This window comes from Dothidotthia symphoricarpi (genome assembly GCF_010015815.1).
Source record: "Dothidotthia symphoricarpi CBS 119687 unplaced genomic scaffold P153scaffold_1, whole genome shotgun sequence".
NCBI lineage: Eukaryota > Fungi > Ascomycota > Dothideomycetes > Pleosporales > Dothidotthiaceae > Dothidotthia > Dothidotthia symphoricarpi.
Window position 1 is genome coordinate 457,446 of NW_022985008.1, and position 16,151 is coordinate 473,596.

Here is a 16,151-nt window from a genome sequence, read left to right on the forward strand (position 1 = left end):
CATCATCATCATCAATCTCATCGCACCGCCGAAATCCCATCCCATCTGACTCGGACCCATCCCCCCACCATATCGCTCCTACCCTTACCCTCCCCAGACCCCCTCGTCGCGCTCAACCTCCCCCCAAACTCCGCGCCGGAACAACCCCCCTCCGAAACCTCCGACAGAACTCCGCAGCCCATCGCCAACCCGCCCTCGACATCCCCCCATCCACATCCACAATGGCACGAAAAGCCCTCGCAAAAGACCAAATCGTCAAATTAATAGTCGGCGCGGGCCAGGCCTCGCCCTCGCCGCCCGTCGGTCCCGCGCTGGGTAGCAAGGGAGTGAAGAGCATGGATTTCTGCAAAGTACGTATAATATATGCGCCTCATCTGCATTCCACTACACTACACAGCCCTACAATACCTCGCCATACATAAACCCCCACTAATATTCTAAAGGAATTCAACGCCCGCACCGCGCACTACAACCCCGGCACGCCCATCCCCGCCCGCATAACAGTGCGCCCAGACCGCTCCTTCACCTTCTCCCTGCGCACACCGCCAACCGCCACGCTCCTCCTAACCGCCGCGGGCGTCGCGCCCACAAAGTCCAAGATCCGCGGTGCTGGCAATGTGCCTGGGCCGACGAACAATCACGACGGGCAAAAGGGCAAGACGAGCACGAACAGCCCCACGGTCGGGAATGCTGTGAAAGGCACGGTTGGAACTGTCAGCTTGAAGCATGTTTATGAGATTGCGCGGATTAAGCAGGGGGAGACGAGGTTGAGTGGGTTGGGGCTTGAGGGGTTGGCGAGGAGCGTTGTGGGGCAGGCGAGTAGTTTGGGGGTTGTGATTGTGCCGTGAGGTGGGGTGGATGGATGGATGGATGGATGGATGGGGGGAGATGTGGAGGGATTGAGGGTATACCCTTTCCGTCTTCGAGAAGATGAAAAAAGATACATGGTTATATACCCTACGCATATATCAAAAACACAAAATCTATCCTCTGCAAGACAAAGACATGACAAGACAGGGCGGGATACGAAAATGCACGCGAACATTAGCAAAACCCATGACAAACTTCACATTCACCACAAACCCAGGCCCACAAAGCCATAATGCGAAAACCCCCAGAGCAAGACATGCACAAGTGATTAGAATGACATTGATTTTACATTCCAAGACCGATGCGTGAATCCGATTTATATGCCCTCATGCTCTCCATCCTCCCAAACAGAACACCTATAACCGAACATGCATTTCCCCAATCCCCATCCCATGTGCGCCGAGCAAATGTGTAGATATGAACAAGCTAGCTGTTTTTTCGCGCTAGGAAGACCATCGCCATGTATCGAGAGCGGATGGTGTGGAAGCGAATCTCGAACCTCTATGTATGCGTGTTATGCGTGTTATGCGTGTTACCTTGGGGCGAAGCGATTTTGCAAGAACTTCATGGCCGACTTGTAACGTGGCTTGCTAATTCCCAAAGCCATAAACACCGCCTTGCTCCTGTAGGGGGAAAGTCAGTACATGATCTGAAAGAGAAGGTGGGCGGGAAGAGAAAAAACTTACCTGGAACTTCAATTGATGGTCCCTCAGATCCGCCCAAAGCCTCAACTCCGTCTCTTCGTCGACGACCCCCGCGCTACCCTCCCCAGCCTCAGGACTGACTCTCTCCAGCCTGCTCAGGATATCCAGAAACTTGTAAAGATAGTCCTGATGCTGCAGGGCGACGCTGCCCTTTCTCTCTTTGGGAACTTCGAGCAGTGTGCTCGCGATCGAACGAATCTTCTGAGTCTGTGTCGGCACAAAACGTAAGCTTGCGATCGGACTGAGGGCGTGCGGACGGAAGAAGAAGTGTGTTGGACACGAGAGGGAGAGGTGGTCGTCGACGTCGTACAGGAAGTCAGAGTCGAGGGAGTGGGAGCGGAGACTTACGAACGAGTCACCACTGGGCTCCATGTTCACCATGTCAATGCTGCCGAGTACCACGAGTAGGTCTTTGACGACTTGCTCGCGCTCGTTTGCCATTGTCTTCTCAAGTGCTTCCATGTCCACCGACGAATTGGACAGGAACCGGTCTAGTCCAACTGCCAATATGCTGGGCGAACTATGGTGTCCCGTTTGCGATTTGGCGTTGTGCTTTTCTAGGAGCAGGAAATACTTCTCCACCAGGTATGAGCGAGTGGCGAGATGGCTGGCATAGATGTTCGCCTTCTGGATTTCGTAGCGGCGCATGTCCATGACCTCCATGTCGTTGTAGCTGTTCATCGCAGGATCTCTCAAGCTTGAGTACTCTGGCATGGGCGGATAGTAGGGCTGTTGCGAAATCCCAATATCTCGTCCGGCTTTTGATCGCACTCTGAGGATTTCCGGCATGATGTCCAGGATTTGTCTACAGCGCTGCAGACTCAGCTCGAGTATGCGCTGTTGCCGCTCCCAGTCGAACATCTCGTCCAGCCCAAAGGCCATTTCTGCTGTGGAAAGCGTAGAATACGACAGATAAACCTTGACGTTCAGGACAAATCCTGTCAACAGAGAAACGCCCGTTTGCCGCTGGTGTTCGATTGCGTGCGGGAAGATGTGGACATCGTCGACCTCGACGGGTAGGGGAGGTAGCGGCTCGGCGGGTGTGGGAGGTGCAATGACCAAATCTGCAAACGAGGAGCCAAGCTGCTGCATCGTCCTGGTCTGCGTTTAGCATGGGCATATTTCAAGAATAGGAATAAAGTAACTTACCGTGCTCCCACAAACACGGTCCAAAAGACTCGCCGTCCAATCTCCTCGGTGATGTGGTCCAGCTTGAGATCCCTCGAGGTATCGTAGTTCGACCCGCCCCAAGACCCAGGGGTGCCACCGTAGCCTCGATCCGCTGACCTGTGCAGCCCCAGCGAGCGGATAATGGACATGGTTTCGGCAAAGTAGACACGTAGCTGGCGCCATTGGAAGACGTAGGCGCCCGTCAGGCCCAGGAAGTAGCTCGTGCATGCGTCGTAGACGTTCAGCGAGGGCTTGTCGAGGTAGCCCGGGCCGCGTGCCTGGGCGCACACTTCGCGGCACTTGTCGACGAGGGCCATGTGCGACGTGTACTCGTGGCGCATCTGGGCCTTGAGGTGCAGGCGCGGCTTGCGCGGGAACGACGACACCAGAGCGGCAATCATCGAGGCGAGCAGGGCCAGGAAGGCGGGGTTCGAGTAGTCCTCGCGGCGCTCCCAGGCCTCGCGGAACGACGGCTCGTGCGGGAAGGGGCACAGCGGGTGGATGTACATGAAGAAGTCGTCGATGAGGGCGTTCATGGTGGGCAGCGGGCAGATGGCCTCGGCCGAGAGCTGGGCGGGATGCGACGACTGCAGCTGCGCCAGCGCGTGGGCGGCATTGGTGGGCGAGTGCGGCGACGAGTGGCCCGAGTTGGCATCGTCGTCGATGCGGCGCCGCTTGATGGCTTCGGCGTGTCTGTTGGGCGGGCCGCGGCGTCTGCTCGGGCGATCAAAGGTACATGGGATCTCGAGGGCGACGCAGGCGCGACATGGTGGGCCCGACTCGTCGCACTGGAGAGGTCAGCGCAGCTCTACACGTGACACAGGGTTGGCCTCACCTTCACTTTGCGGATGCTGCACGAGTCGCAGGCCTTGCGCAGGCGGTTGGGCTTGAGCTGCTGCGGCGTCGCGGGCAGGTGCTGGGGCTGCGACGCGTGCGGGCTCAGGCCGTGGTTCTGCAGCGCCTGCTGGGCCTGCAGCGCCTCGTTGATGTTCTCGAGCTTGGTGTAGGCCTGCGGGCCGTCGAGCAGCTGGCCATTGTCGCCCGTCCGGTAGACGGATGCGTAGTCGTCGCGGGTCGGTGGAGGGTACGACATTCTCGCTACGAGGTTCTCCCGTGATGACGGTGCAAGACGGTCTGACAAGGTCTACTCACTCGCCTGCATGTGCAGTCGCAATCCAATGGCACTCGGGAGCTGCCGGCCCGGGCACGATGCAACGGGGCTTCTTACACGGTGGGGGGAATTCAAGGGCTGGCGATGGTCCTATATCAGCCATGCCATCCAGTAACGGTCCCGGAGTTGGCGATGAGTCGTGGTGTTGCGCGTGCGAGCCTCTTTGCTTTACATAAAGAGGGTACGTCACGACGTCGAGTTACATTGACCCTTTTCCAACACAAACTTTGCACCCTGCGATTCAGCAAGTCGCAATCGTCTGTGAAGCTGGCCGCAGTAGTCGTAGGATAGCTGCACTGCTTCTGCATCTCAAAGGGCGTGATCTGAATGGAGTCTGAGCTTCAGCCCGCCAATGCTGACGACCGTGCAGCTAGTCATCACCGCAGATCGCGCGACGTTATTCGCAGCTGGTGCCGCCTCACTCAAAACCATGTGTGAGTTATATTGTGGTTCCTGAGCTCAGGGTCTAGACTGGATCCGGATAAGAAGTCCCAGCAGTGAATACTAGCCTCTTCGTGCCACACGTGTGACTACTAACAAGTGTGGAAGCCGTTGCAAACTGCCAGCATGGGTTATATTACAAAATATTCACTTCTACATGTACCGCTCAACTCTTTCCGTCCATCCTCTACTTTGTCTGTTGCCTCGTCCCAACTGACCAATTCTGAAATTGCGTAAACAGCCCTGGCTGAAGCGGCGACTTCTTATCCGCAAACCACTGCTTCTGCGTCTGCGCATACACATCCACTGCTCCGTCGTAATGCGCCTTGTCCAGTCCAACAAGTACCTTTACAATGTGCAAACTCGTACTGCTGCACACATCCGCATGCAACTTGGCGCCATTACCCATCTTCGCTTCCTCGTGGACGGCTTTCAGCGTCGCCCATACGGCTTCGATGTCTGAGGGCTTTGGGAGAGGAGTCTTGTTCCTCCGGCTGGCCAAGTACGTCTTCAGTGTTTTGGCAGCTTTGTCGGCAAGTTGTTTGTTTGCGTTGGCGCGTGTGCGGCGAAGCACGGGGAGGAGAACGTCCAGAGTGAGCGGGTTGGAGTATTGCTTCTCCAAATATATCGCTAGCAGGTCAAGAACCCTTGACTTGAACTGGACAATGTTCTGTTTGGCGTCTTGTCGTTCCTTCTTCTTGCTCGTCACCTGACTACGTTGCTGGAAGATCTTGCGGAGCTGTGGGTCCAGTGCCTCCATCTGCTCATCATCCATATCTGATTCGTCCGATGTATCCTCGCCTTCAGGATCAAGCTTCGACGTCTGAAGCGTCATCGATAAAAGGTTGTTGAACTGAGTGAGCTCTGCGTCGTCTTCACTTTCGTCGTCATCTTCTTCGCTGGAGGAATCCGAGTCCGAAGCGTCAGAGTCACCGCCATCAGATTTCGACTCGCCATCAATCATCTCCACGTCTGATGCGTCATCCGAGTCATCGCTGGACTCCGCTTCCTCGGCCTCTCCATCATCTTGGTTGAACAGCTCCTTCTGCCCCTCGAGATTCTCTTCAGTGTCGAGAACATCAGTGAGTGACTGCAGTCCCTCTGAGCTGACCTCGGATGAGAAGATGGAGAAGGCCTCCTCTGCAATTTTGCGGAACAATGTACGTGGGTTGCCGAGGAACGAAAGTATAATCTCGACAAACACATCGTGGCTCTCTTCCTCCGAATCGGTTTGTTTTTTCGACATTGCCTTGCGGGAAGTGTCCAGATCGTCGAGCATCATTACTGCATCTCCGTCGCCATTGTAAACTTGAAGCAGTGTGAGCGAATAGAGAAGGATAAATCCTTCCGCAGCCATCTTGTTTCCAGCGACCGAACCCTGCAGTATAGCACGTTAGTAAAATCGGTAGCATAGGAGGACTGAAACGTACCTTGGCAGAAATCGCGTCCAGAGTTTGAGACGCCTTTTCCATAGTCTTCAGGACAGGCTTGTCTGCCTTAAACGCCAAGTCCAAGGACTTGGAGGAGGTAGCCTTTGATCGAATCATACCCACAATCATGAGAGCGAAAGCTGATCGCGAGCCAATGCCGACACCGAGCAATTTGGTGAGACACGAAGAAAGACGCTCCTGGAACATGTTTCTGCTCCGCTCACTAACCGCAGGAAGAGGCACCTTACTGGTCTTGGCACTCTTGCTTGAGACGAAGTAAGCATACTCTACCAGTACTTCCAGAGTCTTATGCAGCCAATTGTCCTTCTCAATGCTATCCTCGGAAAGTTCGTCGTATCGCTTGTATTGTTTGACGGTGTTTAAGAGCAAATCAGCGATGGTCTGACGACGACTATCTGCAACAACTTGGTCTTCGCTCTCTGGTCGTAAGATCAGAGAATTGAGGTGACGCACGATTTTCTTCAGGGTATCATCATCTGTCGATATAAGGATATGCTCAAGGGTCTTGGTTTTGGTGGCCTGGTCAGAATCGATACTGCCATTCTTCGTTGTGAGGGCGACGAAGATCGGCAAAGCAGAGCTGGGTTCCTGTTGTACCCTCATCTGAAGGGTGTTGAGAGCAGCTACTGCTGCATTGTGAAGAAATCTATCCTCCTTCTTGCTTTGGTTGATCAAAGTTCGCATAAGGTTTGGACTGAATAACGCTGGAATGGCCCATTCTGGGACACGAACAATCATGCTACTCAAGAGTTTGAATCCCCATGACTTGCGTTCGTGAGATGAAGCTAAAGAGAACAAATTATCTGTCGAGGTTAGTGATGTCCTGGAATGATGTTGGTGAACTCACTATCCACAGTATCAAGCCAAAATTGAGGAAAGTCCATCTTGGGTGTCTCCTTGCCCTTTGCTCTGATCAATTCATCTCGACGAAGCATCTCAGACAAGACCAAGTCCCAGGCAAACGTCGGATTTGGGTTTGCAGCCCCTGACTTGACGTCGTCGTCTTTCCCGTTTGCAGATTCGCCGCGGAAATTCTCTTTCAACGTCTTGGCTAGGCGGGTACGCTCTTTCTTGTCCAGAGGGTCTTTCTGGTGCCAGACACCTTCCAGTAGGGCGTTCTCGTAGCTCGCTTGGACGGTAAGCCATACTGCTACTCCTTCAGGCGTACTGACGAGCTTGAATGTGCTCAACCGTTCAACCATCTCCTGTGCGCACTTCTCATACTGCGGTTGAGCCTTCAGACTCTTCACCGCCTCAACCAAGATCATGCCACATTCTTCTCGGAGCCATGGTACATCGCGTGCCATTCCGTACACGTTGTCTAGGAGCGAATTCCAACTTTCCAAGGACAGCACGGGCTCTAGGACTATTGAAGATTGCATTACGGCTTTGTATCCGAACAACTTTCCAATAAGATGGTCTCGTCTTTCCTTGGCGTTGTTAGCACTGGATGCATCTTGACATAGCTGGTACATACTCGTCCTGGCACGTTGCCAACAACTTTGGTCTTTTCCTCCACCATCTTGATAATGGAATCTACGTCGAGTTCCAGGCCTTCGATCTTGACCGCATTTTGGCCAAAGATCTGCCGTAATAATTCCGTGAGGGTAAGAGAAAATCCGACTCTGGCAGCTTTTCGTTGACTGCAAAGACCCTTGATTAGACGATTGAGCGCTGTTTCTACCTCCTTTGCAGCTGGCTGATTCTCGGGCGAGAACTTCACAATGAGTTGTTTGGCAGCTTCGAATCGCACGTCGTCTGATTCGGCAGCGAGATCTTCATAGAGCTTAGAGAGCTTCAGATGCCCTTCATCGATTTGACGGCGACGTTTTGGAGGTGCCTCTTCGACGTTGTTGCCTTGAGCGGGCTCGCGCTCTCTCTTTTTGTTTTTGCTTCCCATCTCGTTCTCGCGATTGACTGGTCACGTCGTGATTGAGAAAGCGTTCCCTCGTGAAAGTCGCGACTCTGAACTTTTTTGGCGCTAACGATCTACTGGACTAGCGCTTCCCCACATCCGGATCAATTCGGCCCGCTGGCTAGAATGATCACATGCTTTCAAACGCGACGTCCTCGAAGCCGCCAAATCACGTTCTCAAGTACTTCTTGAAATAGCAGTGATTTACTGTCGGGGCGTATTCACCCGATATCCTTATGGGGAATATTTAGATCTGAAAGCGGTAACCACAGGTACATCACAATCGAAAACGTCTTTTGACCGTGGATTTTATTTATCCAATGACATCAAAGTGATTGAAGGCTTTCAACTCCTTCAGAGTTCTCACCTAGCAACACTAGTGACATCGCAACCTGCGTCGAGGACGCGTGATGAATGCCGTTGCTGGGCCGCTGACTGCGTGATCTGCAGACAATGTCTCCATGTGTATCTCAAACACAAGCTACACCATGTATAACACCTGCGACTAAGCGAGTGTTTATAAACTAAGTGGATAAAGACGAGTCACAGCTGCAACTCATCGAGATCCCTAGACATTCCGGTCATATTGAATGGTAGTATAGGGAACCGAGTACGTGGGTTGCTGAGCATCCCCACATCTACCGCGTCGAGCTTGTTTGTGTACATGTCTATGACTGGAATATGGAACACCAGTGGTAGTCCAGAAGTAAAAAGAGCCGATTTTGTACCCAGTGTAAGAATTTTACTTAGAGCGGCATCGTCAAGGCATTTATACCCTAACTGCTGCATGCGTGATCCACATGAAGGGTTATCGATATTGGCTTGGAAGCGGTTCGGTGATATGTATCCCTATCCCCTAATGCACATCGGTGGATAGCTCATCCACAGCTGACTTCAAGCCAAAGATCACCATACCGCGGACATTACTGAGCGTCGCGATGCCTTGTCTCATGTACTCAACAGGAGACGAGCACAGCCATGAAACCCAAGCGTAGTGAGGAGTGGCTATTAAGGAGTGATGAGGAACAACTACAATTGGACCCCTTTGTTATTTTGTCAGGAAAAGCATGTCACCCGGAGTCAGAGTAGGCTCGGAGAAAGTCCAGACTTGAAGCCTCAGCTCGTGTGCCTATGCTGGTTCTGGCAGGGAGCTACAGCAACCGCTGAAACCATTGCTCACAAACCTCGTCCGTCCAAACCTTGGCCGACTCCACGACCATAAAGAAGTCTGCACAAAGCTCGGATGTACTCGGCCGGCTGCTGACGTACGACAAAAGAAATTGAGGCTAATTCCTGAAAACTCAGGGTCCTTGAAACGCAATGGACGTCAGCAGGTCTGGGGTTCCAAAATCCCTTGCGGCGTTATTTCAAAGTCGCGTGACAAGGCGCGCGATGCGCATTTTAGGTAGTTTGTTTACACACAAGCGAACGCGTCTACCCGGTAACGACGCGCGACCGGTTGCAGCCATTTTCCACAAGCGTCGCAATTGGCTCCTTTGATGCAGAGAAGAGGGGTCACCGGCTGTTTGGTGGGGTCCGATATGAAGGTTTTGTGCACGCGGTTTGCTGGGGGTAGGGTAGGTCGTGTTCTCGAACGGCGTTCAGCCCGCCCAAAACACAAAGAACCTTTGTTTTGGTGGTCGTGCGGGAGACGATTGTTTGTGGAATTGTGCGCTGGTCAATTCCGGCGCAAACAAGAATTCAAGAATAGATTGGGAAATCATCAATCTCAGCCTTGTTGTCTATGACGTTGAGTGGCTGTCGCAATCGAGATGCTGTAGCCGCAGCTCGATCTCGAGAGCACACTAAGAGGCCGACCGACTTGCCATGGAGGATTGCCTCTCCGGTTTTATGCACCGTATCCGGCATGAGGCTGTCAATCACAGGGCGAACGGCACTCGTTGCCAGCCAGCGGCGCGTATGACTCGCTATGGTGCACAAAAACGGCGGGTGAATCTCTCACGCGTGCCTATACAGGGATGGTTGTCAGAAAGATGCTTCTTCTGGACTGAGGCTCTGGCCAACCACAACGCGCAAGCGTGCTGCCCACATCGAATGGTTCCCTGGTAGTAGGCGGCGCCAAGTAGCTGCGATGTAGCGATGACGAAGGAGCTGCCGTGTAAAAGCCGCAACGGGACTCGACGAGGCGTTGGCCAGGGCCTAGCTAGCCGCTGTGGAAGTTGGGTGCACATGTTTGCTATTGCGGCAGACGTTTGGTTTCCCTGGGAGACGGGCATTAGGTTACGCAGAATGCACGGGTGGCAGGAATTCACGAAGCAGCGGTCGGAGAGAATTCTGCTTGTTCGGGAGCCAGTGCAGCAGTTGAGCGGAGAGAGCTGGCCCAATTTTGCAAGCGTACAGGCAGGATGCTGGTCGCAAGTGATCCGTGCCAGACTGCTCTGGCAACGCAGACGAGCAAGCATGGCCTGCAGGCAGCGAGACAGCTCGGCGTGATGCATGGGCTGGTGCACCGCCTGTGAGGGGAAGAGGACGTCAGATGGAGAGGTAACTTGGTTCTGCAACAGTAACCATAGCGATGCCCAGTGGAGCGTCTGCATGTTTGCAGGCCTGCTGCTGCGAACCGTTGTTTACATGCGGGCGAGCTTAGCTGCAGTCGTGCCTGAACGCGATCACGATGAGGGTGAATCAGCATTCGGCGTACTTGCAGACCGTGGCAGCATTCAGCAGATCAACAAAAGCGCTTTGCCATGACTGCATGCGTGGGAGAAGCAAACTGCCCCGAGCCCCATTGTCCCGCTGCCACGGCCGCGAACAGGCATAATATTGGTCGTTAGTGAAGCCTCCGGTGTGCAAGCGCGTAAAGGAGCTCAGACCAGCTTCCTAACCTCACGAGCAACAGGTTACCCCAGCAGCGATGCAAGCTCGGCGCCCTCAAATCCAGCTGGGCAACCGCCGTGCTCTCTTCCTCTTAACCCTTCTGCCTCCCAAGAAGGCCCAGTTCCCTCTCACCACGGCTGCGGGTTATTGGAAGTTGGACGCCAGATTGGACAGCACTTTGGGCAGTAGCTACACAACAGCACCTCTATCCGCCATCCCATATCCGTTGACGACGCCTGCCTGCCATCCCATGTGCAGCCCATAATCAACAATTCGACTACCCGCCTACTTAGCACGAGCATCCTCAGATTGGAATTAGTTTTCCAGTCCTGTATGCTTATCGGATCACCACCGGCCGCCCGTGTCCCGTCCGTCGCCACCGCCATTGCATTGAGCAGAGACGAGCAGCACGCCCGCAAACGATCGTTATAGACCGACACAGTCAGCATGGAGATGTCGTCACCTCTCGCGGCCATGCACCCGCCGCCCATCCCTGGCCCCTGGGGCTACCGACGCGACCTGCCGCCCTCGAAGCCGCTCTTCTCGTCACACAGCCTGGGCTCCAAAAACTTCAACTTCCGCGACATGAGCATGAGGAAGGGCGGAGGAGACTACTTCACGCTGCAGTCGATCCGGGGATCCTCGCCCACGGCCAGCCTGGCTGCCGACATGTCGCAGAACCTGCACGTCGACCAGAGGTACGCCCGCCCTTGCATAGGACCTTCCGCGTGCGGCTGCTAATCCTTTGTTGTAGCCCCCAGCTCGCCACGCCCCGTCGCTCTCTTTTCACGTCGAGTCTATTCCAGCAATTGGACAAACGAGGTACGCGGCTGTGCCATTGGCATGCTCGCCTGGCTGTGGTATAAGTGCTGACCTCGTGTAGAAGTGGAAGGAACCATAACCCCACCTGCCACGTGGGAAGGCATCACGACACCGCCAATTCCCGACTCGTCGCCGTGCTTTGCTCCTGACTCTATGGACATCTCGCCTCTGCCCCACAAAGCTCCCTTCAGCTTCATCAACGACCGCTGCCTCCCACTGTTGTCGCCCTCTCCAGACCCCAGCCCGAGCAACGACGACGACGATGATATGCTCTCGCCGTGCGAGCTGCCTACTCCTCCAATGTACCCTACGCCCGGACTGGACATCCAGCGGCCTGCGTCTGCTGTCGAGTCAGTTCTTGTACAATCAGACTCTGCCTCCTCTTGCTAACCTCATTCAGACGTAAAAAGAACATCCTTTTCCGACCATCTCTTCCTCGCTTCAAAAACTACTCGACTAACACAGTATCCTTCAAGCAACAGGAGAACAACCCGCTGCCGGCTTTTCAGTTCGGTGCAGGATGTGATGCTTTTCCGACTACAACGACACCCACTCTTGACGAGTGCTTCGCTTCCTCTCCACCACAAGAACGCCGCCCATACTCCAATGGATCGCTCTTCACCTCAAAGCTCAAGCCCTTCAACGTTCACGCCAATGTGTCTCGTGCTAGCGGATCGCCCCTCGCTGCCGTTAGGAAGCCTTCTGCTCCTCGCCGAAGCAAGTTCAGAAGGTCATTGAGCATGTTCGAGAGCCCTGGTGAGGTGATGAACGCCAAACAAGAAAAGGATATCTACCAACCTAGCGGTCTGCAATCTGTCATGGACGTCGATGATTCGCCTGCACTCAAACTTCCTCACTTCACGCCCAACGAGCCTGAGAGCCTCCCTCGCATCGAACATGACACACTAATCGATGTTCTTAACGGTGACTATGACCATGTCTACGATGAGAAGGTTGTCATTGATTGCCGTTTCGAGTACGAGTACAATGGTGGACACATCGAGGGCGCATTGAACTTCTGTGACAAGGAGGAGTTGGCTGAACGGCTTTTCAATGCTCCATCAAACGCCAAAACCCTCCTCATCCTCCACTGTGAATACTCTGCCCACCGCGCACCTCTCATGTAAGCCTTTCCATGTTCGTTCGTGTTAGCGTCAACTAACCTCGTGAAGGGCCAAATTTGTCCGTTCACACGACCGCAAGGAGAACGCTCATCGCTATCCTCTCCTCACATTCCCAGAAGTATACATCCTTGATGGTGGCTACAGCTCTTTCTATCACTCTCACGCAACTCGCTGCTTTCCTCAGAACTATCTTCGTATGGACGCCAAAGAGCACGAGCAATCTTGTGAACGTGGCCTCAACAAACTCAAGCAACGCAAGCAACTTCATCGTGCAAAGACATTTGCCTTTGGACAGCATTCCTGCCAGATGGAGGATAGCCCCACATCCTTAGGCCGCACAAGAAGTGGCAACAACCTTTTCACGCTCAGCAACGATTCGGACCGTATAGGGGCCTCTCGTCGTTTGGCTTCTTACTAGCCTGTACGCTGGCCGACGACTTTTTTATGATACTCGTCCATTTCACGATGATTTGGACGATTGGCGTTTTTATGACTGCTGCATTGGAGTTCCACAGCATCGGTGTTTCGATCATTTGTCCCATTTTCACCTGCGGCGTTCAAGCGATTACCATTTGGTTCTGTTTGCATTCAACCTGGATTTTTTGGACGGAGAAAGTAATCTCGGCTGCAGTCAGTCAGCCTGAACTGTTACAGTTGCTCCGGTCCCGTTTTCCGCTTGCATTCAATACCCCACGATTGACCATTACTCAAGAGGGCCTACTGGATACCTACCTTGTTTTCATTAAGCGTTGTCATAGCACTAGGCCGCTGCATCGCGAGCTCCCTAATTTCCTTTGTTCTGTCCTCCATCCTCAATCGGATCTTTCCATGGCTCTGCAGAGCTGGCAACAAAGCCCTCAGATGTTCTCAGAACGATCTAAGACCTATCACAAAACCAAATACAATCCAGGTCTACGCACCTTCACTCATCATCACCACTACAGCTTTTCTTACTGCTCCAAACTGCTTCGATTCACAATTGGTATTCATCGTGTCCGCAGGTGAGGTGGATCACTTGCCATCGGGGCTCGAGTTCGATTCCACTTCCCATACATTGTTCGTCTCTGGGTGCTATCAAGCCGAGAACTCTTTCTTTATCACTGCTTTGGGATTTCCACTTATGTTTGATTGCGGTTTGTCTGTTTCCCCGCTCGGCACCAAAAATGCTCAAGTAAGCACTGGCAAGTAAGACGCCTGGTCAGATCGTGGTGTGAAGCCAGTAGTGACCTAGAAGGTTCACGTTAGGTTTTTGGGTTATTAGGAAAATCAATATATACTCCACATCTATCAGTACTCCATTTTCGTGACCTTATTTTGGCTCTTGGGTCACAGCTACGTCGAAGCAACTTCGAATTGACATCTGTTGAGTTGAACCTTGCTAATCAAGTTGCTTAGATGTTTCGTCGGGTGTGACTGAGCTTCCGTTCCAAACACTCGAAAAGAGTGTAAATCCAACGCGACGCGTTGCGCTAACGTCGGCTAGCTGCCGATCGACCGGACCCCCACCCTGCATCCTGCACGCCAGACACGTCCTTGCATGCATGCGTCAAACGTCGAAACGACGAACTGCACCCAGCGGCTCAGCCCGAAACATGCCGCAGCTCTGAACTCTTTGTTAGGACGTCTCGCCTTTATCTTTCCCTGTTTCGCATCCACTTTCACAGTCGTTGCTCACGACTTGCCGATCCTGGGTTCGCTAGGGTATCCTCAGGTGTCGCTGGGTTCCCTGGGGCTCGCCATACGATGGATATCGACGATCTCCTCGCTGAAGTGGCTGTCGACGGGACGCCGCAGGAGACACGTGACTTGCAGGAGTTAACGAGGTGTTGGGTAGCGGAGCGCGTAGCGCCTGAGCTTCTGCCATGGCCGAGCGAGCTTATGGAGAGGGTGTTGGACAGGATACGGAGGCAGGTACGGACACGTGTGCGAGAACTCATGCAAGAGGGAATGATGCAAGGAACTGCTATGCTATAGGGCATGCTGTGCTAATGTCGTAGGCAGATTGAACTCGTCGAAGACCAAACGGGGAATATGGATCCAAAGACGAATTTCAAGTTGATTGTCATTCAGACCGAGGTGGAGCGGTTCAAGTTTCTGGTTAGAAGTTTCTTGAGAGCAAGAATAAAGAAGGTGTGTGGCCTCCCCCCCGGCTTCCCTTATAATCTGCTAACAGATGATGGATAGATCGATGCCCACCCCCTCCACACTCTCAATCTCCACACAGCCTCCATCGACACCTTCCAACCCTTGCTCTCGCCATCCGAACACCAATACCTCACCTCCCACCAGTCCCTCCTCTCAACACACTACTCAACCTCCTTCCTCAGCCAGTTCCCTGCCTCGCTACAGCGGTTAGACGATACGACTGGAGGGATTAGTATGGTGGACAAGCCGGACGAGGACAAAGCGGTTTTCGTGAGGGTGTTGAGAGACGTGGGAGAAGTCTGGGTGGACGGGACAGAGAAGAGATTCCAGATGAAGAGGGGGGATGTTTGGGTTGTGAGGTGGAGTGCCATCAGACAGTGGGTGGGGACGGGGGACTGCGAGTTGATATAGAAGTCAGGAGAGGGATGTCGTTATGGATAGAATTGGCATATCCTGAGGACAAGATAGGAAGATATGAATTCATTTATGGATTGATGGGGAATGAGACTGCTTTCGTTGGGGTGATGTCAGGCTCCTCAGAGGAAAAGGTGCTCATGTGTTTGGTGTGTGAGCGGGCTACTCTTTCAGTAGCACGCTTTACTACGTCAATGACCGAATCAACGTCTGATATACAAGAGATTACTGGGCAAGTACCCTTCCTTGTCGTATGTCTATTTCTGAATCGTCTTTGTAGAACGTTGTAGAGTGCTCATGTTGGTATTGGTATTACTTTGCTGACATGTTAGAAAGTCGAGCAGCTACCTGTCAAGGCAGACGCTATTTGATGTCGTCAGAATTGTATCCAGTGTAGCAACACCTATTGCTGAAGCTTGTAGGCTCCGGGAACAGCTTCTCTAAATTACCGCAGACCTTACCACAAGCCTGACTACGATACCTATTACAAATCGATCTCGCTTTGTTGAACTCCTACTAGAACTGAGAGAATACAGCGTTTGATTTGACATTAAGAGTAGGTGAAATTCCTAGTAAGGTTCTTTCTACAGTTAAGAGACCAATAAATGTTCGTAACTATAGAACACACAGAACATTGTTTCTCGTCGCATATAGTTAGGAGGATGCCTGGAAGAATATTGGAATCTCCAGGCTTCAGTAATGGGGATCGTAGCACCGGATAGTGCGTGCTTTTGCTAAGAGGTCTCTCATGATGCAGAACAAGCCGGATTGTAAACTGCTCGAAGTACATCACAGTATCCTGACGATACAACGCAAATATGTTTGAGAGTTTCCTGAATAGGCTATGTGGTCCCCTGGTTTCACTTTGCTAAGATTATAGTGTGTTATTTTGGGGAACTTCGCAAAACACCAACACATCTTATGCGCAACTTACCTGCTCTGCACCTTGAGAGAAGGTCACGCAAACACCGCAATGGCTCTTTGTTGTGTCAACACAACAACAACACAATAACACAAACATACAAGTTTACTTTTCACAAGCTTCCCATGGTTTGCCCTAGCCGTTATGTTGTGTTGTGTTGTTAG

General features: G+C 52.9%; 5 protein-coding genes across 5 annotated transcripts; 3 read left to right on the forward strand and 2 right to left on the reverse strand.

Moving 5' to 3' along the window:
• Positions 1-53: 53 nt before the first annotated feature.
• P153DRAFT_427196 (ribosomal protein L11) lies at positions 54-994 on the forward strand. The gene is made up of 2 exons (XM_033672650.1): positions 54-350; positions 444-994. Exons 1-2 carry the CDS (start codon positions 222-224, stop codon positions 846-848), a joined length of 534 nt encoding a protein of 177 aa, XP_033528890.1. The 5' UTR covers positions 54-221; the 3' UTR covers positions 849-994.
• Positions 995-1,168: 174 nt separating this feature from the next.
• Positions 1,169-4,232, reverse strand: P153DRAFT_427197 (uncharacterized protein). The gene is made up of 4 exons (XM_033672651.1): positions 3,580-4,232; positions 2,724-3,532; positions 1,557-2,670; positions 1,169-1,493 (listed from the first exon to the last, which is right to left on the reverse strand). The coding sequence occupies exons 1-4, from the start codon at positions 3,835-3,837 to the stop codon at positions 1,461-1,463; spliced, it is 2,214 nt and encodes a 737-aa protein (XP_033528891.1). The 5' UTR covers positions 3,838-4,232; the 3' UTR covers positions 1,169-1,460.
• Positions 4,233-4,471: 239 nt separating this feature from the next.
• Positions 4,472-7,732, reverse strand: P153DRAFT_391844 (uncharacterized protein). Its single transcript, XM_033671100.1, has 4 exons — positions 7,285-7,732; positions 6,655-7,237; positions 5,787-6,610; positions 4,472-5,734 (listed from the first exon to the last, which is right to left on the reverse strand). The coding sequence occupies exons 1-4, from the start codon at positions 7,705-7,707 to the stop codon at positions 4,544-4,546; spliced, it is 3,021 nt and encodes a 1,006-aa protein (XP_033528892.1). The 5' UTR covers positions 7,708-7,732; the 3' UTR covers positions 4,472-4,543.
• Positions 7,733-11,007: 3,275 nt separating this feature from the next.
• P153DRAFT_371878 (Rhodanese-like protein) lies at positions 11,008-12,924 on the forward strand (the record flags this gene model as incomplete). Its single annotated transcript, XM_033669349.1, has 5 exons — positions 11,008-11,258; positions 11,315-11,382; positions 11,447-11,732; positions 11,783-12,505; positions 12,555-12,924. 5 exons carry the CDS (start codon positions 11,008-11,010, stop codon positions 12,922-12,924), a joined length of 1,698 nt encoding a protein of 565 aa, XP_033528893.1.
• A 1,033-nt stretch (positions 12,925-13,957) lies between these two features.
• On the forward strand, positions 13,958-15,342 carry P153DRAFT_419200 (GINS complex, Sld5 component). The gene is made up of 3 exons (XM_033672174.1): positions 13,958-14,413; positions 14,504-14,636; positions 14,691-15,342. The coding sequence occupies exons 1-3, from the start codon at positions 14,250-14,252 to the stop codon at positions 15,060-15,062; spliced, it is 669 nt and encodes a 222-aa protein (XP_033528894.1). The 5' UTR covers positions 13,958-14,249; the 3' UTR covers positions 15,063-15,342.
• The last annotated feature ends 809 nt before the right edge of the window (positions 15,343-16,151 follow it).